Consider the following 25,184-nt stretch of genomic DNA (forward strand, 5'->3'; position numbering starts at 1 on the left):
TTTGGCCTTTGCTTCCAAGGAAAACAAACTTAGTGGCCATCTCATGAGCAGGGCTTGCTTACAGTTCACGGTCAGCCCGGCCCTCTGGGGGTCTAGGCTAGCAGCCCTGCCGTGGGCCTTGTCGGGGCACCCACGCCGTCCTTCAGCCTGGCTGCAGACTGCCTCCTCCACGCGGCCGTGTCTGCGCCTTCCCTCAGCCGAGCCCTGACTCAGCACCGTTGCCACCCGCGCTCAGCAGCCCTCACGACCCACTGACGGTGTTCACACGCCGTGCCTTGAAGGCTGTCGGAAATGGAAACCCCGTACTGACTCTTGAGCCAGTCAGCCCCTCGGGACCACCAGTCCTTGTCTCCTCTCATTGACAGACACCTGCCCACCAAAGGAGCCTGGTCTGGCCCCCCAGGGTGGGAGTGTGAAGAGGTGGGGGGGGGGGGCAGACAGGTCCCAGGGCAGCTGCGTGCGGAAGCACCATGGCCTCACTCTCCTCCCTGCGTCTTTTTCCTGCTGAGTGAAGGTGGCAGGGAGCTCGCGGGGCAGGAGGAGTGAGAGAGGGAGCCTCTGGCAGAGGTGGACATGGTGGCCACTGTTGTAGGAAGCATGGGGATTACACCAGTGTAACCATTACTTTTCTTTTGTTTTCCTTTTTTGTCTGGTTACAAAAAGGTGTATATGCTCATCAAAGTATTTCGTGGGAAAGATGCAGCATTAATAACCACAGTGTTTCCTAAAATAACGGATGGAATTCAGGACACAGGTGCTAGAGAATACTACCTCTGTGGGAAGATGGCGGGTCATAAGTGTACTCTTATCGACAGATGTGGCGACTGTTGACAGGGAGCTCCTGAGGGAGACTCTGCTGGGCCCCGATTTCAGGACCGCTCTCCTTTGTTGTTCTGCGTCCTGGGGTGTGTGTACTTTATTTCTGACCACAGTCTTTCTCTTGGGTTGTACACCTCCTGAATCTCAAAGACCCAGAAAACTAGTATGTGTATAAATGTGTGCGGGACTCCTTACACGTGCAGCAGCACTGTGCGGACTTAACCTGGTTCCATACGTGTATGTAGCTAGTGTACTCTGGAGTGCCCAGCCCACTGAATGAACCTAGGCCTGTCCAGCAAACCTTGTTAATCATTAACATTATCTTTTCTAGCATCTGCGTTAACTACCTATTGCTGTATAACAAATTACCTTAAAACTTAGCAACTTAAACCAAAAAGCAGTTTCTGGGGTTCGGGAATCCCCAGTGTAGGTGCAATGTCACGGGGGGGCCTCTGGCTCTAGCTTTCTTGAGGCTGCTGTGAGGGTGTGGGGGCAGGGCCGTTGTCTCTCCTAATGGCTCCACTGTGGGGGGTTCCGCTTTCCAAGCTCACTTGTGTGGTGTTGGCGGGATTCAGTTCCTCGCAGGTTGTTGGACCGAGGACCTTCCTTGCTGGCTGACTGTTGGCCAGAGGCCTTCGTCAGTTCTTCACCTTGCGGGCCTCACCACAGAGCTGTTCACAACATGGCAGCTGGCTTCCTTCCAAGCACGTGAGTGAGAGAACACCCAAGACAGAAAGCATAGTCCTTGGTAGCCTAATCTCAGAAGTGACGTCCCATGCCTTCTGCCATTTTCCATTCACCAGAAGTGAGTCACTAAATCTAGTCCACACTTCAGAGGGAGAACATTACACCAGGGTGTGAAAACCGGTAGGCAGGGACCATGGGGGTCATTTAGAGGCTGCCTACCACAGCCCGTGTGCTGCCCAGTGACTTTTTGGCTCCCGACAGTGTCCTTAGCTCCCCCTCACTGCAGCCGACTCTGTTTTTTGCCTTTTGAAAACTGCTTTCTTCAGATGTCAAACAATATAGTCTTCTAGGCTCTTTTTGGTCAAGTGAGGTCCATGGACCCATCATTTGGGAGATGGTTAAAAATGCCGAGTCTCAGCCCTTCCCGCTCAAACACCTATGAATCCGAATCTGTGTTTTAACCAGGTCCCCTGCTGAGTCTCATGCTCATGAAAGTCCGAGAAACACTGCTGTAGGCCCTCAAAGGCTCAGGTCCTCTTTTTCATCTGAATGAGAGAGTGAACCGGGGGTGCTTTTCGCCCTATTAAGGTGCCCCTGTGTCTCCAGAAAAGCTGAATCTTCCTTGAAATCTCACCAATTTCCAGGTGCCTCCCTGTTTGGAAGGATTCTGGGCAGTTCTTCTGACTTTCACAAGGAGCGTTTTGGTTTCCACACGCAGATGGACAAGTAGAGTTGTGGTTGGGGTGTCTTGGAGCGCCCACAGCTGCTCGTGGGCTTATCTGTTCCCTTATTTAACACATATTTATTAAGCATCTGCTGTCGGCCAGGCCCTGTTCTTGGTGCTAAGCACCTAAGAGTGCACCAAACAGTCCAGATGTCCCATGGAGTCCCTTTGGGGTTCATGTTCTATGGAAGAAGACAGACCAAACTCATGAGTACGCATACCCTGTATCAGAAGAAGAGCGCTCTAGAGAAAATAAAGCAGGTCAGGGAACTGACGTGTGCAGGGCACAGGGCAAAGTTTGCTCTTTAAGAGACAGTGGTCAGCAGGGGACCGTGAGCCATGAGGTAGGAGGAGGACCTAGAGAGAATGGTGTCCCAGTAGCCATGTAGAGGAAGAGGGAGTGAAACCAGAGGTAAAGGGGATGACAGGCCTGCTGAGGAAAGGACTCAGAATCAGGTTAGCAGTGGGGAGAGCACTGGTGACCCTAAGGAGTATTGTCCTGATGGAGTGGAAGGGGGCCAGACCCGGATGGTGTCAGGTCGGGAGAGAAGGGGTGCCGCTGATGGATAAACCACGTGTGGTAGGTCCATACAGCGGACCTACCTGTCTGGCTCTACAGTGGCATACTGCAGCGTGGGTGCACCTGGAAAACATCTTCCTGGAGGAAAAAAGCCAGTCACAGAAGCCTGCGTGGGGCCAGGGTCCATTCATCTGCTGTGTCCGGAACAGGCAAATCAGCAGTGACAGGGACTTGGGGGAGGGGAGTTTGGTGGGGGTGGGGTGTGACTGCCAATGGATATGGGGTTTCCTTTCTCGTGATGAAAGTGTCCTGGAACTAGACGGTGGTGATAGTTGCACAACATTGTGAATATGCTAAATGGTGCTGAATTAGACACTTTAAAATGGTGAAAATGGTCGATTGTATGGTATGTAGATTTTACCACAATAAAGTGGGGGAGGGGCAAGAGAGATGCTCCGGCTGCCGTAGCAAAGTACCACAGACTAGGTGACTTCAACAACAGAAATTCATTTTCTCATGGTTCGGGAGTCTAGAAATCCAAGTTTAAGGTGCCTGCAGGGGCAGTTTCTGCTGAGGAGTCCCTCCTTGGCTTGTAAGTGGCGGTCTTCCCTCTGCCTCCCCCTGTGGCTCTCCTCTGTGCACGGAGGGAGAGCTCTGGGGTCTTTTCCTCTTCCTATAAGGACAGCAGTCCTCTTGGCTTCAGCCCTCTCCCTTAGGATCTCATTTAACCTTAATAATCTCCTTAAAGATCCTTTCTCCAAATGCAGTCCCATGGGAGGGGGGTGGGTAGGGTTTCATCACAGGAATCTGGGGTGGGGGGACACAATTCAGTCCATAGCAGAAGGGGTGGGGATGAATCGGAGAATCACAGACAACAGGTACAGATAAGTCCCAGAAAGTTTTCTAAGAAATGGGTCAGTAATGTGGTATGGACATGGGGTTAAGAGGGGATTCTTTTTCATGGGGCCAGTATTCCTGCATGTTTCTATGCTGGTGGGAATGACCCAGTGGAGAGGAAAACTGATGGTGCAGTTGCTAGACTGATACTCTTGCTGGAGAGAGAGGATGGAGTTCACTGCAGGGGAAGGAAGGCGGGACATGAGGGCACAGAGGCAAGTCCCTTAGTAGATGGGCGGAGCACGAGGAAGCCGACCCTTGGCGTCGGAGGTGAGAGAGTGACAAGGCGAGTGACAGGATGCCTTTGAAGGACCATCAGGAAACATCAGCCAGAATTACACCGGACTTCTTACCTAAGTCTTAGCCTTTTGGGGACGCTGTTAAATCATGGATTTAGGGAGGGAAGTTGTGGTGTCTTCTATTGGAAAAGCTTTTAAAGGCCTGATGGATTCTCAGCCCCATGACTTGCCTGGGGCGATGGTGAATAATACAATTTCTCTTCATCCCTTTCAAACCTAAAATCAACCCTGATGCATTAATATCTTACCCATAGTCTGTTGGTTGTTGCCGAAGCAAACCCCTGGGGCCAGTGAAGCTGAAGGGTTTTTAAGTGAAATGTCACATATTTAAAACAGTCTGTCCGAAGCTTGGTGTTCTCCCTGAGGATTTAAGGTTTCGATTTTGGGATCTAGAGTCCTCAGGTTGATGATGTCTGTCGGGAAAGGAAGATGGCTAGCCCTCTATAAATCAGTTGCTGGCCAATGTTGACAGCCCTGCTTCCCATTCCCTGACTAGAATCGAGGGTCCTGTGTCAAGAAGCAATTTGGATATTATAATTACAGAAAATAGGGATGGAGCACCACCTGTGTGCGAGGCACGGGGCTCAGTGCTCTGCGTGTGACAGCCCATTCAAGCTTTTTTTTTTTTTTTTTTTAAGATTTTATTTATTTATTTGACAGACAGAGATCACAAGTAGGCAGAGAGGCAGGCAGAGAGGGGGGGGAAGCAGGCTCCCTGCTGAGCAGAGAGCCCGATGTGGGGCTCGATCCCAGGACCCTGGGATCATGACCTGAGCCGAAGGCAGAGGCTTTAACCCACTGAGCCACCCAGGTGCCCCCCCCATTCACGCTTTAAAACAGCCCCGCAAAGGAGGGGAACTTAGGAAGAGATTTAGAAATCAGAATATTCTCCTGGAACCTGTACATGATGGGGCCAGGACTCAAAACCAGGTCTCATTGACTCTAAAATTTTGGGGATGTTTTGTTTTTCTTTTTTAAATTTAATCAAAGGGACAAATGTGCATCATTAAAGGGTAAAAAGTCCAGAGAAGTGCATCATAAAAACAAGTTTCCCGCCTCAATCCTGATTTTCTCATCCCTCCCCAAAGCCTGTGTTCCCAATCACTATCCTGAACCTTATTAAGAAGCACAGAAGATGAGTTCAAATCAATTAGAAGAATTCACTAATATTATGGATAGAAGTTCTAGAAATCTAGCCCAGTTCTTAGAAGAGATGGCATTATACAAGTCGATACCAAAAAAAATTTTAAAAGAGGGACCTGTTACCAGTGTTTTCCATTGTATGTATTTCTTTAAAAATAAAAATCCAGTATTTAAATTCTTATACTGGGCACAGACTTGAGGGTCTTCAAGGATTATTAGCACCATTATATTGCATATGAAATGACATGCATTTGTATGTGTACATGTATGAATTTTTTGTGGAGAGGATCTCTAGTTTTTGTCAAATTCTTGAAGGAGGCTGTGACCCCCAAATAGTTAAGAACCATGGCTTTAACCCCTCAATCTAGGTGTTCCCATTGTAGATTGGAAGAGAGGACCTTGGTTTATTTTTTAATGGGAGTAAGAAATGGAACTGGCCCATGAGACCCCAGTCCACAAAGATGTGTCCCCCTCAGGCCCCTGGTCGTTTGCAGCTGCCTGTGAATCAAACAGCCCTTCCCTTAGGAGGCTTGGCAAGGCTGCTCATCACTCACGGGTCTTCGAATGGGACTCTCAGGGCTAAGACTTTGTTTCCCTCTAATGGCCAGGCTTCTCAGAAATGACTGGTTTTCTTCCATGTTTGCAAATGTCGTCAGATCGCACTAAAGAAACAGGGCCTTCCTCCTCCTTGTCCCTGCTGAGGTTACCGAGGTAATTATCTCTCTTGTCTCCAGTATCTGTTTGACCAAGAAGTAGACTTAGAAATTTCTCCCCGTCTTTTCTGAATCTCGGCTCTCTTTTAACTCAGGAGCCGGGGGGAGGCTTATGCAATTCAGATTTTCAGACCTTCTGTGAAGCAGCCCCACCCATGGGGGGGGACCCATAACCTCACCCCTGGCTGGCCTCCCTGCATTTGACTAGGTCCTCGAGAAGAGTGATTCTCAACCGCGACCATTTTCTCCCCGGAACAGCTGTTTGCATCCGTGGTACTGCTTCTGCAAGGTGGACAGGGGACGTATGCGAATCTGCAGTAGAGGAGAGAACCACTGGGTTAGAGAGAGACCAGCTTGGTAATTGGAATCTGGGGGGCGGGATCCACTAGAAATGAACTCTGTCCAGTTCTGAACAACACCCGTGCAGATGAAGACATCGGGGCCTCGGGCCTCTGGTTCAGCATCAGAGGGCTTTGGGTTACCCTCAGATCTGTCAGAATCAGGTGCTGGGGACCACCTGCTGAGGCCCGTGGAGGAGGCAGAACTCCTTAGCAGAGCTCACAGCTCTACAACCTGGGGCTGGGGGCTGGGGGTGCATGTATGGAGCCAGCCAAGCCTTCCACCTGGGCGAACAGAGACCAGTGGGGGCCAGTGAGGCCCAGCGGCTCACTGAAGGGCTCGGGTCCTTGGCCAAGGTTGGAGGTGTGGCCAGAGCAGCTGCTGCCTGGGCAGGGCCAGTTGTGAAATAGCCAATAACAAAGTCAGACTGCATCCAGAGGAGGCCTGAGCAGAAACTGAGCGGCATGCTGACCTTTTCCTGAATAAATCCTGATTGTAATAGTAGAGGATATTATGGAAATGAAAAACAATTACATTAGCTTCCAGAAAGAAATTCACTTGTTTAATGGAATGCAAAAGCTAATCGGTTGGCGAATTTTTTTAATAAGCCTAGAGCTCGGAATGGAAGATCCCTAGTAATTTGATTATTTTGCTCTGCAGGAAGGTACACAGCGCACAACGCCTGCGTCTTCTGACCGTGTCATTATGAGGGCAGCCTGAGGGTCTCCATCTGCTCTGGCAGCTTTAGTGGGTTGGTGTGTGGGAGTCGTCCCCGCTCTACGGAGTGGTGTGTTCTCGAGGCCGGGGAGATGTGGCCGAGAAGGTGTGGAGCGGGGGGCGGTGGTAGGGTGGCAAGTAGAATTTGAACGAGGAGCTGGTGAGAGAGGAGGGGTGAGGCCTGCTAGGAGGTGGCTCCTGAATGACCGGTCACTGTCTTCTCCCTGCGGACTTTCTAGAAGGGCTCCGATGCCCAGAAAAGCAGGTGCAATCTGTGGAACTTCTGCTCTTGCTCTTGGCAGTGCCTCCCATGATTGTGTTCTCTGGGCATTCATGCGAGTGCTTTCCAGCTTGCCCCTTTCCCTTCTCCTCCAGTTTATCACAGTTCAGTGAAGAGAACATGATGGACCCCTACAATCTCGCCATCTGCTTCGGGCCCTCACTGATGTCAGTGCCTGAGGGCCACGACCAGGTGTCCTGCCAAGCCCACGTGAACGAGCTGATCAAAACCACCATCATCCAGCATGAGAACATCTTCCCAACCTCCAGGGAGCTGGAGGGTCCCGTCTACAGCAGAGGAGGAAGCACGGAGGACTACTGGTAGGGGGCTCTGGGCTGGAGGCGGTGTGGGGGGTATCCCCGGTGTACACTGGGTATGGGGGCCAGATGGCCAAGCGAGACCCAAGGGAAACACCCAGAGCCTCTCAGCCTCCCACTTCAAGCTGCCGGGATCTGGGGGGTGGGGTGGTTCGGGCAGTGCCCTGCCTCAACCCGACGTATGGAGTAAGTGCCATTTGGTGCCACCTCCCTATTTCTTATGAGTTCTTAGTGGTGAGGAACCATTCTGGAAAATAATGACAGCAATAATAGGAATGTTAATAATCTCCAGGAGAGGAAAATTTGTAAAGTTGTATTTAGAACAGATGCTCATCAGTCAACAATGTCTCTAGGGCTCCTGCTCTGGGTTGTGTGTCGTGAGAGACACAATCCCGGGTCCCAGAAAGAATTTCTTTCTTATGCCTCATGCCTATAAGGTCTGAGGCATCGTTCCCTCACTGTGAGTTTATACAACGATAATTTAGAATGATCGCAGAAATTTGTGAAGAGAAGAAGGGGTGAGCTCCGTTTTTGGCAGATTAGGCATACTTCCACCCTAAAGCGAGATTAAATCCTGCGGGGCGAGGTTTTTCATGACCGAGGCTGGGAACAGAGATGTAAAAGGAATCCCTAGGGCACATCTTTACTAGATCCTTCTGTTAGACAATTACCAAATTATTCTTTCCATATTACAGATACAGTCACTGTAACCCAGAGAGGCCAGTGACAATCTTTCAGGCCACTTCAGGGGTGGGGATTCCAACCTTGACACGTCTTAGTACAGGACACCATCCAGGACCCCACACTAAACCCCGGGGGTACCACTGACAGTGTCGTTTTCCCATCAAACACAAAGGCAGCCACCTCTGTCTTTTACTCCTTAATGTCCCTTACCTCCCCCCCATCCTCTCACATGTTCCCCATCGAATGGTGCTTCAGCCTGAGCTAAAAGCATGAGCCAGCGCAAATCGGATTCCGTCTGAACGCAACATCTGGAACCAGTTCAGCAGCCCCATTGCTACCCACTGAGGCAGGGAGAGGAGGGGGAGTTTGTTGACTTAATTAGAGGCCAGTGGGCCCATGCTTCTCCCTGATCACCACGGAACAGCCTCCTGCCTGAGGAGTGAAGAACGTGATATTCATGTGTCCGTGAATGTAAAAATACCACTGACACCCCTGGCTTTGGCCTTGTCCGCTGTCTCGCAGATCCCGGCACCTGGGTCCGAGCTGGAGAAGCCCACATTTGCCAGCTCTGAGAGAAAGCTTTCCGTCACTGACAGATGCTTGGTGGGGACGGGGGAAGTCGTTCAGGTCTCAGCCTACAAGCTGATGCACTCCAGGGAGCTGTCCTTGGCCATGTGACTTGGAGCATCGGTTTCTCTCGCAGGAGGGTTGAAAAGCTGTGGAAGTAGTGCTCCCAGTGCCTGCTTTATCTTCCTTCCAAAGTGTGCCCTCACGTCTCAAATATCTCAGGGCCGATCCCTGGACACAGAGCCCCCCTCTCCAAGCCCTGTTCCCCCAGTCCCAGACCAGGGAAGCAGACAGAATCACTGCAGGGGTGACTCACAGGGAGCAGCCCCCTTGCCCGCCCCCCCCCCCCCCCCCCACTGTTCGTTGTGCATCCGACTATCATTAGCAGCCTCTGGACAAACAGCAAGATCAGTGAGGGAATGTTACTACCGCAGACTGGGTGGGAGGCAAAGCACCCGAGGACCAAGAGAAGGACCTTCTGACTGCTAGACTCACCCACTCAGAAGGCTCCCAGCCTCTCTTCTTTGAGAGGAGAAAGAAGTGCCAGGGAAGCAAGCTAAGATGGATGAAGGGTGTGGCGGGGGGAGTGGTGGAAGGGGTCTAGAGCCTGAGAATCCTGAAGAGTGGCCGGGAGACTGGAAGAGCCAGGGAGAGGGACCTGCTGGCCACTTGGCCTCCCCGTAGCTGTGAAGAGGAGAGGGCAGTCCCCCTCCACCTCGCTTACCAAGCCCTGCAGCTAGAATCCAGTTCCCTGGGACTGCCTGCTGTTCGGCCTGCGGGGCCTCTGCAGACCGCAGGTGTCCGCAGGCTTGCGGTGTGGCCAGCATGTGGGTGTGGAGTCAAGCATAGAATTCCAGAGCTACCAGGGGCCTAGTAAAGGCATCATCTCACTTTTCCGTTAGAGCAGTGGTTTTCCAAGCGGAGTCTTTGGACCAACAACACCTACGTGACATAGCACTGGCTAGGAATACAGACATTCCAGCTCCGCCTGGCCCTCGAGACTTAGAAACTCTGGGGGTGAGGTAGTCCACTTTTAACAAGCTGTCCAGGACTCCCTGAAGTTGGAGAATTGCTGCCTTTGTGGATGGCCACGTAACTACACTTGCAACTCTGGAGGAAACTGAGCCTTTGCCCTGTATGCCCTTGTGGCCCTGAGGGCTTCTAGAATGTCATGAAGCTCATCAGAGGTTTTGGCCCAGTAAACAGTGAAAAACTGTGCCCACATTTTTTGGTAAGAAGGATTCTCTGGGTCTTTTCTTCCTTCCTTCCTCCCTTCCTTCTTTCCTTCCTTCCTTCCTTCCTTCATTCCGACACTCATCTGCCACATCCTAACTTTGTGGTCTCAGGAAAATTACATCGCTGCTCTGTGGCTTAGTTTCCACATCTATAGAATGGGAAACCAAGACTACCTGTCTCATAGGGTTGTTGTAATGAATAAATTAGTTCATGTAATGCGCTTGGAGCAGCGTCTTGCTGGTAGTTAAGTGCTCAGGAAATGGTTAAAAAATTTTTAAAAATAAAAATAAAAAAGGAGGAATCCTGTTGATGCTCTCCCAGAAAGTTCTCTGGATTCTGGAGAGCCTCCTTGGAGCTGACTTCTGAACTGATCCCCTGGTCTTTGCGGAACCTTCTGGAGTGAAAGACCTGTCCCTGTTCCAAGGGGAGGGAAAGGCTATAGGCTCAAAGGTAGGAATCGTGAGGCCAGGTGGAGGGTAGAGGAGGTGGTAATTAATGCTTCCATAGAATTGCCTGGAAAGGCTCTCCTGTTACTACCAACTGCCAGAGGAAGAAGCTTTAGCAATGAATGGGGGTTTTGTCTGTTTCTCAGGAAGTTAGAATTTCCTGGTGCCCATCTCCATCCACTCTAATGTCCACAAGGCAGGAGACCAGGAGTGGAAATGGTTTTCCCGGGAGCTTCCCTGACCATTCTCATTTCTCAACCCTGGATGATTTTAGACTCCATAAACTGTTGAAGAACTTGACCAGTTTCCATGCCCTGCCCTCTCGCAGAGTCCGGCCCACAGCAGACTCTTCGTCTCCCTCTGACTCACCTCCCACTCTCTCACCCATGATAGACCAAACCACAAAGCCTAGAGACATAAGCAAAATGAGAAAGAAGGAAAGGAAGACCACTTACTGACCACTGTGTCATGTCTCAGTGAGTCTTCAGGCGACGCTGTGACATTTTACAGACCACTAGCCTCAGACTATCAGCCTTGGGTAGCTGAGGCTTAAAGAGATTCCGTCCCTTGCCCAGGGTCCCACAGCTACCGAGTGTCAGGGCTGGTTTTCAGGTCCTGTTGTGTCCCAGGCAAAAGCCTAGTGTTTTCTTCCATGGGCTACCTCCAGGGACTAGTTCACCCAAAACAGCCCTTGAGGGGTTGAATTGCTCTGTATTTTCAAAAAGACTTATTCTGTAAGTTCAAAAGGGGTTCCCTCTGTCTCAGGATATTCTAAGCCCCAGGCAGTCTCAAATAGTTTTTGCAGCAGCGACTAGAGAACCTCTGGAGCCTTGTGTTTTACCATCATCGTTGGGAGCAGTCCAGAGGTGGAGAGCGTGAGACGGCTTCCATGCCCTTGCTCCAAGGAAACTGCGTGAAGGAGAAGACAAGAGTTTGGTCAGCGAGGGGCTGAGGTCCCCATGTCTCTTGCTTCTGTTGCAGTGACAGCCCTCATGGAGAGACCACCTCGGCTGAGGACTCAACCCAGGACGTGACCACAGAGCACCACACGAGCGATGACGGTAGGGGGTGCTACTTCCAGGGCAGCTGGGCCACAGGATTGTGGCAGGGGGAGGACGGTGAAGTGGAAGGAAAGGATTATATAGCCTGTGCTCCCAGTGCACCTTGCAGCTCAGCAGCCCCCTGAAGACAGGCAGGGGGCTCTCCTGTCTCGTTTTCATTTTTTCCCTTTCCTGGAGCGACAGCCCACCTTCTCAAGGAGAACAGTCTCTGTGCTAAAGCAGAGATGGAGCACCTTGCAGAGCCTTTAAAGCTTCTCGCCCCTTCTCCCTGCCCCTCACCCACCTTCAAGCTCCTTGTCTTGCCTGCCTGCCTCCCAGGCGTGGTGTTGGTCCCCCGTTACAGCCTAGACTCTGGCCAGGCAGCTGGAGACCAAAGTCAAGGAGAGCTCATTTGAGAAAACCGTAGGCCTGGGGAATAGAGAAGCTGGTACCCGGAACCCAACAGAAGCAAGCCAGAGGGGAGGGACTCAGGATGCAGAAACCACACGCTTTCACGCCTGCCGACTGGAAAAATTGACCCTTTCCAAAGTACAGCCATGCGAGCGCTGAGCAGCCCAGCGGTGAGCATCGCGAGGCGGGATGTGCAGCTGTCGCCGCCGGCTCCTCCGCAGCGCCCGTGATTTATTAGGGTCTGTCCGGCCAGCACGCCGTCCCTCCTTCCAACAGCTCCGCGCCTTCACTTCTGGACCCCTTGGGCTCTTGGAAGACTCAGCAGCTGACAAGGGGCCTCAGAATTTTCTGGGCACAAGAACGAAATGGCACAGTCTTTGGAGCCTTCCCTGCTTTCTGCCTCGCTGTGAATTTTACAATCCTAGGCCAGCTTTTTAGAGGAGAAGGAAAAAAATTAGGGCTGCTTATTTGGATGCCGAAGTCAGATGGATCAGTACGATAATCTTCCCCATTACAGGAGGGGAATAGGTGAAGGAGGGAAATTTGTCCCTGCTAGAAGCTTTGTAGGCCTTATCTCTTAATCCTAGTGAAATAGAGCTACCCACTATCTTATAGCTGACCAGACAGAGGCCAGAGAGGTCAAGTGATGTGCCCAAGGCTGTACAGAACTGAGATGGGATATTTAGCTAGGCCTTCTCTGGTGGGCCTCTTGGAGAGAAACCTCCAGGCCTGGAGCAGGCTCACCCATCACGCTGGCTGCGCCTGGTCCTGTCTATAGGCAGTCTTCCTGTCCACGCCTTGGAATACCGACTTTAACCTCAGGGTCCAGGTTTCTGGGAGCCTTCTTGCTCTCTGGCCTTCCCCCTGCCGCTCAGCGCAGATAATGGTAATGACGACCCACTAAGAATCAGGGCTAATGCCTGCTCCCCCGTGCTCACTATAGGCCCGCCCTGTTCTTAGTGCTTTTACAAACTGCTGATTATTGACTCCTCCTAACAGACTCATGAAAAAGGTACTTTTTTATGCAGAGGAGACAGAAGCTCACCCAAAAATAAAAAGTCACTGCCTTTGTAAACCCCTTTTTAATTTTCAAATTACTTTTATGTCCATTTTCCCCTGTATTAGCTACAAAATATATTTCTCTATTTTGCTCCATGGAAAGTAGATTGTTTGAGTTATTTTCTCCCTACAGAGACTAAAAGTTCATGGTCTACTAGGGGGAATGGATAGTATAAATAAAATTTATTGTATTGAGCGTACAGTATGATAAATGTTCTGCAATTAATGGAGTTATTTTATGATCAGAAAAGAGCTTATAAATGCAGCAGGACAAGGTCAGCGATAGGGTTTGGCGTTATGAGCTGTGGACGCACCAAAGAAGTTCACATTTGCCCTGAGCGGGGCTCAGTCTGTTGGGCAGCGTGACGCGCTCTCCCAGGAGGCACACTGTGTCCAAGCAAGACGAGACTCCCGCCATGCACGTGTGGTTCGTTTTTGCATGGAAAACTGCTGAGAGAATAAAGTATTCTTTGTATTGTTTTGTGTTTTAATGATGCTGTTTCAGTTGTGACTCAGTGTACTTGTCAGGAAGATGAGAGAGGAGGGGCTTCCAGGTGGGGGGAGCAGCATGGCCAAAGGCAGGAAAGGGCGCACACGTGCTTTCAGGGCGACGGTGCCGTCTGCACGGGGATCCCTGCCTCGGCCATCGAGCCTCCGTGGCTTAGTTTTCACACCGGGTTATCTTCCCACCAGTGTAAGTTCAGCTAATTGGGCTTTTCCGCCCAGTTTCCTGAGCCTCTGGGTCCCAACATGTGTTTCCTTCTTTTCTGCCCTTCTCAGAGTGTGAGCCCATCGAGGCCATTGCCAAGTTTGACTACGTGGGCCGGACAGCCCGAGAACTGTCCTTCAAGAAGGGGGCATCCCTGCTGCTTTACCAGCGGGCTTCTGATGACTGGTGGGAAGGCCGGCACAATGGCATCGATGGACTCATCCCCCATCAGTACATCGTGGTCCAAGACACGTACGTTGGGTCCCCTGCCCCTCTAGGCATCCCCGGCTGCGCTGTGGGAGAGAGACTTTATTTCTGGCTCCGTAGGAGGGTGAGAGAGACCGACCCTCAGGGGAAGCCAACCCTGTCCCTGAAGGACCCCACCCAGACTCCGTGGAGGACTGTTTTTTCATCTTTTCCCCCTGCGAGTCGCTCCCCACCCACCCACCACCCCGCTAGTCATTTTGGAAACTTCCCAGCACTCCTGCTCATCCACACTTAAACCTGATGAGTGATAATGAGGGGTTATAGTTTGACCACTTACATTTCCGTTCTGGAAAGCTCAGAGTGGGAAAACGTTTTTACTTCTTTTATTTTTAAAAACAAAACAAGAAAACCCCAAACTTTGCTCATCCCAACCAGTTGGGCCGCTGATGGCGCTTTTCCACTTGCAAATGAAAATGATACGTTGCTTTTCTAGGAGACATCTAGCTTAAGCGGCCTGATGGAAACGAGCCAGTTCATTTAACCCAGATGAGGTTGACGTGGGGAAAGACAGGGAGAGGAGGGGAGAGGGCTTTGGGGAGCAAAGGGAATGGGAACCGGGCCCAGAGGGACTTAATCAGCTGGGCTGTCGGGTGGCCCCCTGCCCTTTAAAGCAAAGTCTCTGGGGCAGGAGCACTTTTCCCCCCACCCCCGTGATTCCCCCCACCCCTGCAGCCCCAGCCTGCCTCCTTGCCCCTTTGCCCTGCCTCTGCCCCCGACTCCCTGCCCTTGGATGCGATGCTGATACTGTCAGTGTTTTTAGTCCTTCCCTTAATATTATTTTTTAAAGGTTGATATCCTGAGTGAGTCTGCACCCTCCCAGCCTCTCCCCGGCTCGTTCTGCAGGGAGATCCTCCCTCTGTTGATAACATCGCAAACCTGGTGGCCATCTGTGCGTGGACAGGACCCTCCCAAATTTAGCATTATGACTTCACTACGGGACCGAGAGAAGATGAATTGTGGGGGAGAAGGGGCTTTCCTTGTCATCAGTAGCCAGAGGGGCCGGGAGAGCAGTGGAATGACCTGGGACCGGCTTGGACGCTATAAGTGGGGCTCGATGCACGACGACCGAGTGTGGTGGTGTCCTGCCTCAACGCCGGCATCTCCAGGGCCAGCGCAGAGCAGCCTGTCCTGGCCCTCAGTGCTCAGGACCTCAACAGATAAACCGCACTCTGGACTGGCAGCCTCCTTCTCCAGGAGGTTGCCCCGGCACAGCCGTCCCGGGAAAGCAGCGAGGGGTCGAAGGCAGAGGCCTCGAATCCAGGTGTCCTCTAGCTCAGCCTTGTGGCGGCCGCACAGCATCCCACAGAACGCAGCGGGATTATTTATATTTATTTAATGACCCTCCAAAGGCCCTTAGCTTTCCTTGCCTCTGCGCGCAGAGCTAGCCCAGCCAGGTGTCACTGCTGCCTCAGAGCTGTCGCGGGGGTCGCGTGTGTGTGGGGGGCCATCTCGCCGATTTAACACTGCTTTTTGTGTTGTTGTTGTTTCCCCCTCCTCCCTGCCTGCCTGCCCCTTCTCCCCCAGCGAGGACGGTGTCGTGGAGAGGTCCAGCCCCAAGTCTGACATTGAGGTCATTTCTGAGCCACCTGAAGAAAAGGTGACAGCCAGAGCGGGGGCCAGCTGTCCCAGTGGGGGTCATGTAGCCGATATTTATCTTGCAAACATCAACAAGTAAGCTCTGCTTTTCATTTTCTGCTCCCCTGAATGCCTTGTGACACCTAGCCTCGCCCTCCGGCCTCATGCCCCTCTCCAAGCCTGTGCCGCACCTCCCTGCCCGGCCTAACACTGCATGTGCTCACCACTGCTGCAGGGCGGACAGGGCTGAGGAAGCTTCCCCAGGCCCTGCCTGCAGATCCCAGGGTCCTGCTGTGAAAGGCCGCCCCACCCTGGGCTCGTGCAGTGTCCCTCAGCTCCGGTAGGGCCCCGGCTGATGATGGAAACTTGACCAAAGCTTTGGTCCCTTTATGCAACTTGGTTTTGCACTGTTTCTCAGAGGTGCCTTCTCTTTTCCAATTCTTCCCCAAATAATAGTCTTTGCTGTCTTCCTGGCCCTTCCTTTTCTGTCCAAAGATCCAACTTCGCGTGCGTCTTCCACTAGGCTCACATGACCCCAGAGGGGTTTACTGAGAGACCACGTGTCTGTTTCCTGCCCTGTCTGGCATTCGCCCCATCAAGGAAAGGAGACCGCTCTGCCTGCCCCCGCCCCCCAAGGAAAGCTTTGTCCTGAGCTCTTTCATCATTGCCTAACCCCCAGCGCCCTTCTGCCCTTTCATACCAGTAGAAATAATTGTCCGTGTTTTCCCTGTTGCTTTAGCCCTGTGTCATCGTCCCGTTAGTCCCTTTGCAGATTCCCATCCCTGTCCGGCAGGCTCTTAACTCTGGCCCCAGCTTTCATTGCGGCTGTGAGCCCCATCCCAGGGTCTTAACTCCACCCACACCCGATCTGGCCGGCTAGAGGGATTCCACGCCCGTGCGCTGCTGCCTCCCCTAGAGACATTCAGGTTATTGGAGAACTAAGCTCATCTCAAGGGGCCAGACACCAAGTCCCAAAGCCTGCAGACGTCTTTCCGCCAGACCCTGAAACTTGGCCCAGTGCCAGCGGGATGACAAGCCCCAGGGCCTTCCTGATGAACACGGATTGCAGATGATGTACAGTTTTTATTCCCCTCTGGCTTTGGAGGAATGAAATGATTGGCACATTGGAAACCTGTTAACCATAGCCTCTGGACACTGAAACTGGAAGGAGAATAAAAGATGCTTTTGTTGTTTTTAAACTGCACCAGCTCCCCGGATCTCTTGGCTTTCTTCCAACCAGCCGGTAGCACGGGGAGTGGTTGGGGCACGTGGCTCTTTTCCATCTTTGGCCCTCAAGTTAGTGAAGTCGCTGATTCAGCTCACTTAGCATAGGTATGATTTAAGGCAGACCAGTAAAAAAGAACAAGGAATTTATTTATTTCCCTCCAGCCCAGTGCCCCGCTGGGAGGGCCGAGCTAGTAAAAAGTAACTGTGGACTAATCACATTTTCTTATGTATTTACAAGTCTGTGTTAATTATAAGCCTATCATCATAAGGTTGTAATCCTCTCCTTAACCCAGAAACCAAGGCGGGGTTGGTGGAGGGAGAGTTAAATAATTAGTTAGGTACATGTTTCTAAGCCATCAGATATTTGATGCCATCTGTACCAAGAAATTGTACAGGATAATAGCTGAAATAGTCAAAAGATGAACACCAGGTGGAAAGTCAGGGCGGTTCCCTTGAGCTCCTTACCTGGTGACGTCAGGATGGGGTTCTCGGAGGACACGGGCTCCAGCTAGTCGATGGGCCAGTGGCAGCCCCCGGCCGTGCTTGCCCTGAGGAGTGACTCTGCTCTGCCAGCCTCCCTGCCTGCCTCACACGTCCCTCCTTTCCCAGGCCCCAGGTTCTCTCACACCCCTGGACCTTTGCATCTGCTGCCCCCTTCCTCCCGGATCAGCTCCTCCTCTCCCTTCAAGTCGTAGCCCAAGGATTGACCTCTTTGGGGAAAGCCATCTGCCACCCCCAAGGTCCTCGGGACCTGAGTTAGGTGCCCGCGTCCTGTCCTCCCACAGCAGTTTTAGTCTCTCCCAGGACCGAGGCCGCACTTGGATAACCCACCAGGCTGAGCATCTTGAAACCAGCAGCTCTGCCTTCCTCTCCTCCTGTCCCCGGGGCCTGGCCAGAGACCTGGCCCACACCAGCCACTCCATAAGCTGCCTCCTCAGCGGTCTGAGCTCTGTGAGTCAGCGATCCATAAGTGGAAAAAGGAAATCAGCAAAGAGTTATTTGGGTGTGGCGTTCGATTTAATTTCACACATTTAGTGAGGGCTCCCTGTTGTGCCGAGCGCCCGTGCTGGTTATTCAGAGATGAATAAGGTGGTACTGGGGCCTCGGCACTCAGTCCGGCAAAGGAAAGGCTGTATGGACAGGTGGCTAAAAAGCAGCACCATCGGAAGCCCCGAAGGAACAGAGGAACAGAAGAGGGAGTGATTGCTTCTGCCTGCCCTTGGACTTGGGGTACCCGGGAAGAGCCATTTCGGCCGGGCCTTATAAGACTCTGAGAACATCCTCTTTCTGCTCAAGAGTGGCTGACGCCCAGGGCTTAATGGCCCAAGTGGGCAGCTGCAGGGAGCGCATGGAGAAGAAATGACCAGTGAACGGGACCAGGACTGGCTTAGGACACTGGCTCGGCCACATTGACCAGCACTCCACCTTCAGTCCCACCCCTTCCCTTCCTCCACCTCAGCTCCTGCCTCGGCCTTTGTGGCCCTTAGTGGTTTCGAGATCAGAGCTGCCCGGCTGCCAGCCCAAACCAGAAGTCGGATTTCTTCTTAGATTAGATCCTTGTGAACCTAATTCCAAGGAAAAAAATGAAATTGTTCGGCAGTAGGCAACACCCATGCTACTAGGATTCCACCAGGCCATCTTGTGGGAGAGTCTCAGCGGGCTGAAGGAAGCTCACGCAGAGCCAGGGTTCAGCCCAGTACTGGGTGACTTAGGGTCACGTAGATGTATTTCCACCCTAAGAAAAGGCACAAACTTGGCCCTGACCCTGCCACACTGCAGCCTCTTGAAAAATACTCTTCTTCCATGTCTGCCCAAGAAGCAACAACAGCCTCTTACCTGAGTCCAAAATGATCACAATCTTGTGCTTGGACTAAGAAACATGCTAGAATTTGGAAAAACCAATTCTCCTCTTGCCTTCTTGGTGATGGTGAGAACTTTTCTCCTACCTGGATAGGTTTCTTAGGTTTCTGTTCAAAACAGGTAATGGAGGGGGCCTTTCTGTGAATCTGTCTTCCATTAGAAACTTTAACTCAATCAGACATTTTTCCTGGTAGCATCTTACATCTCCGGAACTCAAAGCCCAAGACCACCAAGTAAGTATCTGTTTCTGCTTTGCCCAGGTTGGGGGTGGCAGGGGACCAGAGACACATAGAAAGCAAGGGAAGGTGAGGCCAAGGAGAGAACGTGCCATTGTGTCCCTCTTCTTCCAGAAGTCGTGGATGCCAACACCTGCCCCTCTCTCACTCTTGCCCCAGCTTCCTCGGGGCCAGGACTCCCTGATCACGCTGCCCTTTCTGTTTGTGATTGAAGGCAAAGGAAGAGGCCAGAATCTGGGAGTATCCGGAAAACATTTCGGAGCGACAGCCATGGGCTGAGCAGTTCCCTGACTGACTCGGCCACCCCGGGGGTGGGGGCTAGCTGCCGCCCATCTTCCCAGCCCATCATGAGCCAGAGTCTCCCCAAGGAAGGGCCAGATAAGTGTTCCATCAGTGGGCATGGGAGCCTCAACTCCATCAGCCGCCACTCATCCCTGAAGAATCGGCTGGACAGTCCACAGATCCGGAAGACAGTGACAGCAGGGAGGTCAAAGAGCTTCAATAACCATCGGCCCGTGGACCCTGAGGTCATTGCCCAGGTAAGGTGGGGCCGGGCTTCTGGACGCCCGGCTGGCACGTCTCCGTTTGTTGCGCCCACATAGCGCCATGTTAATTACGTTAATTATGACGGGCCTTGAAACCGCGGAAGTCTGTGCACCACATACCGAGTTCAGAGGCTGCTGGACGTCTGGACCCGAGAAGGCAGCTCTCTGCATAATTCGTCTATCCCACTCTCCCCAAGAATTCGAAGACAGAATAAAAGAATTCAGACTTTTTACTCACGTACAGGCTCTCGAGGCTTGTACTTTTTTTAAAGCAACACATTAGAGTCTTTTGATAGGTCCATTCTGCCTAAGTTTCGGGTTTCGAGAGCCTGGTAGGCTTTCGTGAAGCTGCGCGAGTGTCGAGGCTCAGATGTAGTGCTGGCCATGTTTTTCTGTCACCGCTGCCGCGCCCCGGCCCCGCTCCCTGCGGCTGATCCCTGGTCTCTAATGGGAGGTGGAAGACCACCGACAGCTCCTGGGTTCACGGGGGGCGCAGGTAACCGAAGGGTTTCCAGCCCCAGTCCCCAGGTGCAGTGGCGGTGAGCTCCCTGGTTATGGGGTCTTCCTTCCGCGTAAGCACCACACTGACAAGTCTCTGTTTTCCGTGGACTATTAGCGATCCTGCCCCACCTCTAAAAATCCGACTTCCGGGGTCGCTGCAGGCAGTTCACTCAGACGCCTCTCCCAACTCTATAATTTTCGTTAGACCAGGTAGGAGCGAAGGGCTCCCCGCTGCCCTCCTATGTTTCAACTGAGTTGAGATTCTTCTTGCCCCATCTTCAGGGGGCAATAGAGGCTGCGTCCGGTCTCTGTTGGCTTAATTGGGATGCTCTGCTTAGGGAAGGTGTACCTGGCAAGCATAGTATTAAGCAGCGGGCCTGCGATGTCTTGCTTTGCTAGCCCTCTCCTCCTGCGCGCCTGCTGAAGCTCGTGGCTGCGATCTGCCTTGCACCGTGGGAATCCTCCCAGCTCCCTCCTGAGCCAGGTGTTAAGACGAAGCTAGAATACATTCCCGGTACAGACTCTACTACAGAGCAGGACTGAGGAGATGATGGGGTTCTTCCTGAGCATTTTTATGGTTTGAGAACATCATAGGGATGAGTGAAAATCACCGTCAACAGAAAGCATAGCTCACCCTGTAAGGGCCTTAACCAGGGCCGTGGCTTGGAACATGTCATCTTAATGTGTGAGCCTGATTCCAAGGAAAAGCCCTGTGGTGGTTTGGGGGTGCCGGACACAAGTGTGTGGAGAGGTGGGGAGGGAGCTGGGAGGTCTCCCTGAGGAGCAGCTGGCTGCCGACAGAGGGTCTTTGGTTCTGCTGTTTACTGAGAGCTGGGTGGTTCCACTGTGGCTCCCGGGAGGTGATTCACCTGTGCGGGCTCTGGCTCCCCCTCCTGGTCACTCTTCCGTCCCCTCTCGTGGTGATGGGTAGAGGGAAATGGCTTCCTCAAATTGGGCTCTCTGGTGGGGTGGGGTAGGGGTGGGCGAAGGGGTGGGGGGGAGGTGTCCTGATGCATCTTCAGGCCGAGGGTTCTGGAACCTTTCCTCAGCCCTTGACCCTTCTCGACCTTTGGCTTTGAAGCCAAGAAAACAAAGATCATACTTAATCTCCACCACTTAGTAAGAAATAGTTTATTATGTACAATACCAAGCATACACAAAAGTAGAGAGAATCGGATAATAAATCCCACATACTCGTGACCAGACTCCTGGCCACTCTTACTTCAGCAATCCCCCCCACCCCCGCCCTGGATTATATGTCATTTCACCCAGAATTATTTCAGTGCATATCTCTAAAACCTGAGGACTCGATTTACAATGACATCTCCGCCACTCTTTTCTAAAGGAAGAAAAAAAATATCTCCTGATAATGGAAATCCCTTTTTTCTCCTTCCCCACATTCTGAACATTCATATGTCTAAGGATTTTGGCCAAGTAAAATAATCTGGACATCTCCCTCCAGTTGGTTTCTTCGTGATTTGGCCTATGCTGTTGAAATAGGATCCTTGGGGACTTCTCCTTCCACCGGCCTCACCTCCTCTTTCCTGTTTTGCAGGATATTGAGGCAACTATGAACTCTGCCCTCAATGAGCTGCGGGAGCTCGAGCGGCAGAGCAGTGTCAAGCACACTCCTGATGTGGTTCTGGACACCTTGGAGCCCCTCAAAACCTCCCCAGTGGTGGCCCCCACATCGGAGCCCTCCAGCCCCCTGCACACCCAGCTCCTCAAGGACCCCGAGCCCGCCTTCCAGCGCAGTGCCAGCACTGCCGGGGACATCGCCTGCGCCTTCCGGCCTGTCAAGTCAGTCAAGATGGCTGCCCCAGTCAAGCCGCCAGCCACACGACCCAAGCCCACGGTCTTCCCCAAAACAAACGCCACTAGCCCTGGTGTCAACTCATCATCTTCCCCACAGTCCACTGACAAGTCTTGTACTGTCTGAGGGATGTAATTTAATTGTTCTAGACAAGGGGACTGGAGGGACTGACTGTTATTAAAAAAATCTTCCTATTTAACTAGCTTGGGGACTTCAGTTGAAAATTAGATTCTAAGTTGTTCTTGCAGGAATTAGCCTTCCCATCACCCAAAACCTTGAGAATGAAGCCCTCGTTATCACCCTGCCCTGCCCTTCCCACTGCCCTCTGCTTCTCCCCGTCGTCGTCGTAATCCAGCCAGCTGCAGTACATACTGTTCTTAGGTTAGCCAGAGATAGGTTTTTCCATTATCAGGTCACTGTGAAATCTGGCACGGCGAGTCACGAGGACACGGGCTCACGTCTCCGTCCCCTCAGACACAGGGGATGCCTGACCAGATGGTTGGCTGCTGAAAGCCAACTCTCAGTGGCATCTTGTTTTGGGTACTGACTATAGAGAACCATATATAGTCCATTCTTCGTTTTACACGCACACGCACACACACACACACGTTTTTTTTTCTAGTCTCTGGCATGTGGAGCCTCTCCTGGTCCCAGAAGAGTCTCTTTGTAACTTATTGTGGCAGTTCACACAAGAGCCACCAGGGGTCTCTGTTTCTGTTACAAATCTTGTTCTGTCTGGGCCAGAGAACCTAGCCTTTGAAATCTCTCCATCATAAAAAATTGAGCAGGATGCGACTGGATCCTGTAATCTGTCTGGGGTTGGGGGCTTTCTCTCTGTCTTCTCTCTGTTTGTGTGAACTGGTCATTGGTGTTTGCTTTTGCTCTCCTCCATTAAGAATACAACCCAGTCTTTTTATAGAACTTCTGAAGTTTTTCTGAATGTATAGACATTTCTCGGGTTCCTGTCTTTGTCTCTGATGGGCCATTTTCCATTTAAGACACTTTCCTGTATAAGACAGTTTTATAGCTGGTTCCTTTTAGGGTAAAGAGTCTTAAGAGAGTTTTACTGTGTTTATGGCAGGTTTGGAAAAGGTGAGAAATAGGTCCTTCTTCCACTGTTTTTGGGCATTTAAGACAAAATTCATTATCTTATTCAAAAATTAAATTCAGCTTTGCTAACCCCCAAATTGTTGCCAAATGAAAATGTAACCTAAGTTCACCCCTCTGGTTTGGTTATTCTGTAAGATCTCTCTTCAGGGACCAACAGGGGCTTGGAGAGCCCTAGTTAGATTAAAGAGAGACATTACTCCTTAAAACCTGCCCCCCCCCAAATAAGAACAACTAAGAGAGCTTTGGCCCTGTGGGCTCTAAAGTCTTCCCGAGACCGGAATCTAACAAAATAAAAAATTGAATACTGAATATTTTGGCCTTCTGTTGGCCTTTTTTCTGGTTCTCCTCCCAAAAAAGCAGAAATGATGCCCTTGCCTACTTTAATCTGATCTCTAAACCTGGTGCCCCTGGTCCCAGCTTCCCTGGCTTCATGCTGTCTTGGCAGTACCAGGGCTGGGGACTGTCCCACCCCCTGTTTCATGAGTCTCAGACAACTCCTTCCGTTAAAGCTGAAGCTCATTCCTTTTTATCTTCTGGCTTTAAAGCTATGCTTTTAGCCTTATTTTCTATAGATCAGGAGAGGGGGTGGGTTGCCATTCAGATAGGAAAATCTGAGTTTCCTTATGTTTAGCCTAGAAGATCCTTTTTGGATCTTCTGAAGTTTGGCAGTTGGTGCTGTGGAAAGTGGTAGGATTTTCCTCGTTCTGGGTGAAGGAAAGAGCAGCTTTGGGGGGCATCGCTAATCACTAAAGGCTAACCTGGCACACCAGGACGACCACCCCAAGAGCTAGAAAGGAGAAAGGAAGAACTCCTTCAGTCGAGTGAGTCAGCCTGTGAGAAGTGACCCGCAGGCCTCTGGGTTCTTGGCTTTTGTTGCTCTGTTCTCTGGCCTGTGGTCGTCTGTCACATGGACTTGCCCAGGTCTTGAGCCAACAGGGGCTTTCAGACCGAAGGATCTGTTTCCTTAATGAAAATGAAAGCCCTGCCCTTCACTTTACATTCCTTTTGCTCCAACCAATCAACTCTGGGACCCACACCTGCCCTTTCCCCCTCCTCCCAGCAAACTCCTCTCTGAGAAAGTCAAAGCAAAGCTTTCTGAATGACAACGCTTTGGGCCCCTTTGGTTGTTCCTGCCTTATTTCTCTTGCGGCCCTTGTACATGACTTGTGTCCACCATCCCCTTGGTCAGTGTCCCTCTGCTGATTTGCCTCATGAACTGGACAGTGTGTGAGCAGCCACCTACTTCCCCCAGCTCTGGGAGCCACGTTGTCTTCCCCTCTCTGCTGCTCCTGACACCTGTGAGACCGACCTGTCGAGGGGACTAGGAACCCACAGAAGGAGAGTCCTTCTCGGCAGAGCTCCTGCGGCCAACTGGAATTCAGGCTGCACACTGTGATCTTTACACCGAAAAGCCAAAAGGAGCTGGCCACCCAGGGCCTAGGGAGACCAGTCTTCCTCAGATCTGCTTGCCTCGACCAGCATGATGCTTCAGAGAGCCCCACTCCGCCCCTTGAGGCATTGATCCTTCTCTTGGTGCGGACTCGGGTCAGTCTTTGGGGGATCGGAGGCGGGATGGGGCTACCAGCATCCCTATCTGAAGAGAGGAGTTTGTAGCCAGCAGCCCGTCAGCTGGAAACACTGGTCTCAGCCAACCTCCTCAGGGCACCCTGGTTTCTCCCCAAGGAGATGAGGAGAGATGACGCCAGCAACAGGATGAACGGACCACCGGAAGGGCTGGTGTGTGTACCCCACGTGCAGAAGAGAAGCTTAGATCTTCCAGGGAATTGCAATGTTGTGGCGTCTGACTTGTATGTCACGTTTGTGTAAAATGGTATATTCTTTAAAATAGTGTTGATAACTGGAATATTGTATGTATGCTTGGAGATGCTTTGTGTGAACCTAAGACTGTCACTCAACAGATGTTGGATTGGGGAAAATCCAAAGCACAACTTCGAAATAAAATACGTTTTTAGGTTTCGATGCTGCCAGTTCATATCCCCTTTCTGCCCCCTGAGATCTCCAACCCAGGAGTCCAGCTGCCCAGGAGGGATTTTGATTGGTCTGTGGCGAGAGAGCCCTGCTGGCAACAAGAGAAATGTGACCTCAGGAGCCAACCACCCTCTCCCTCCCAGTGAGGCACGGCACAAGTGCTTCTAGAATGTGCATTTCCCCCCGCAGCGTTTCCACTCACCGCAAGTGTGAAACCTACGAGGTTTTGTAGAAAGTCTTCTAGCTCCCCATTGGGCAGTCTGTTGCCATGAGAACCATTTCCTCCACAGAATGCACCCACCCTGTTTTCAGGGACGACCGTTCTCGTTTCTGTCGCTGGTCAGATTTCCCCACTTGGGAGAGTGGGGCCTGTCCGGTTGCTCGCAGGTTTTGCCAGCCACAACCAAGGGTGACTGAAGGTTGTCTTTCTTCCACAAGCCAAGCCCTGAGTCAT

At 51.8% G+C, this 25,184-nt stretch overlaps 1 protein-coding gene across 7 annotated transcripts in view; it reads left to right on the plus strand.

Moving 5' to 3' along the window:
- LOC111150988 (SLIT-ROBO Rho GTPase activating protein 2) overlaps positions 1-24,719 on the plus strand; it is a 249,450-nt gene extending 224,731 nt beyond the window's left edge. For 4 of the 7 annotated variants that reach the window (XM_022508662.1, XM_022508664.1, XM_022508665.1 and 1 more), the window contains 6 exons: positions 7,234-7,458; positions 11,370-11,449; positions 13,679-13,859; positions 15,399-15,545; positions 18,987-19,311; positions 21,374-24,719. In XM_022508662.1, the coding sequence (XP_022364370.1) occupies positions 7,234-7,458; positions 11,370-11,449; positions 13,679-13,859; positions 15,399-15,545; positions 18,987-19,311; positions 21,374-21,757 (1,342 nt within the window). In that variant the 3' untranslated portion in view covers positions 21,758-24,719. Of the gene's footprint in view, positions 1-7,233; positions 7,459-11,369; positions 11,450-13,678; positions 13,860-14,661; positions 15,546-18,730; positions 18,770-18,986; positions 19,312-21,373 lie in introns of those variants that run through there. The other 3 variants (XM_022508663.1, XM_022508667.1, XM_022508668.1) reach the window with 3 other exon arrangements.
- The last annotated feature ends 465 nt before the right edge of the window (positions 24,720-25,184 follow it).

The sequence above is a fragment of the Enhydra lutris genome, unplaced genomic scaffold (assembly GCF_002288905.1).
Source record: "Enhydra lutris kenyoni isolate GAN:26980312 unplaced genomic scaffold, ASM228890v2 scaffoldscaffold25, whole genome shotgun sequence".
Classification (NCBI taxonomy): Eukaryota; Metazoa; Chordata; class Mammalia; order Carnivora; family Mustelidae; genus Enhydra; species Enhydra lutris.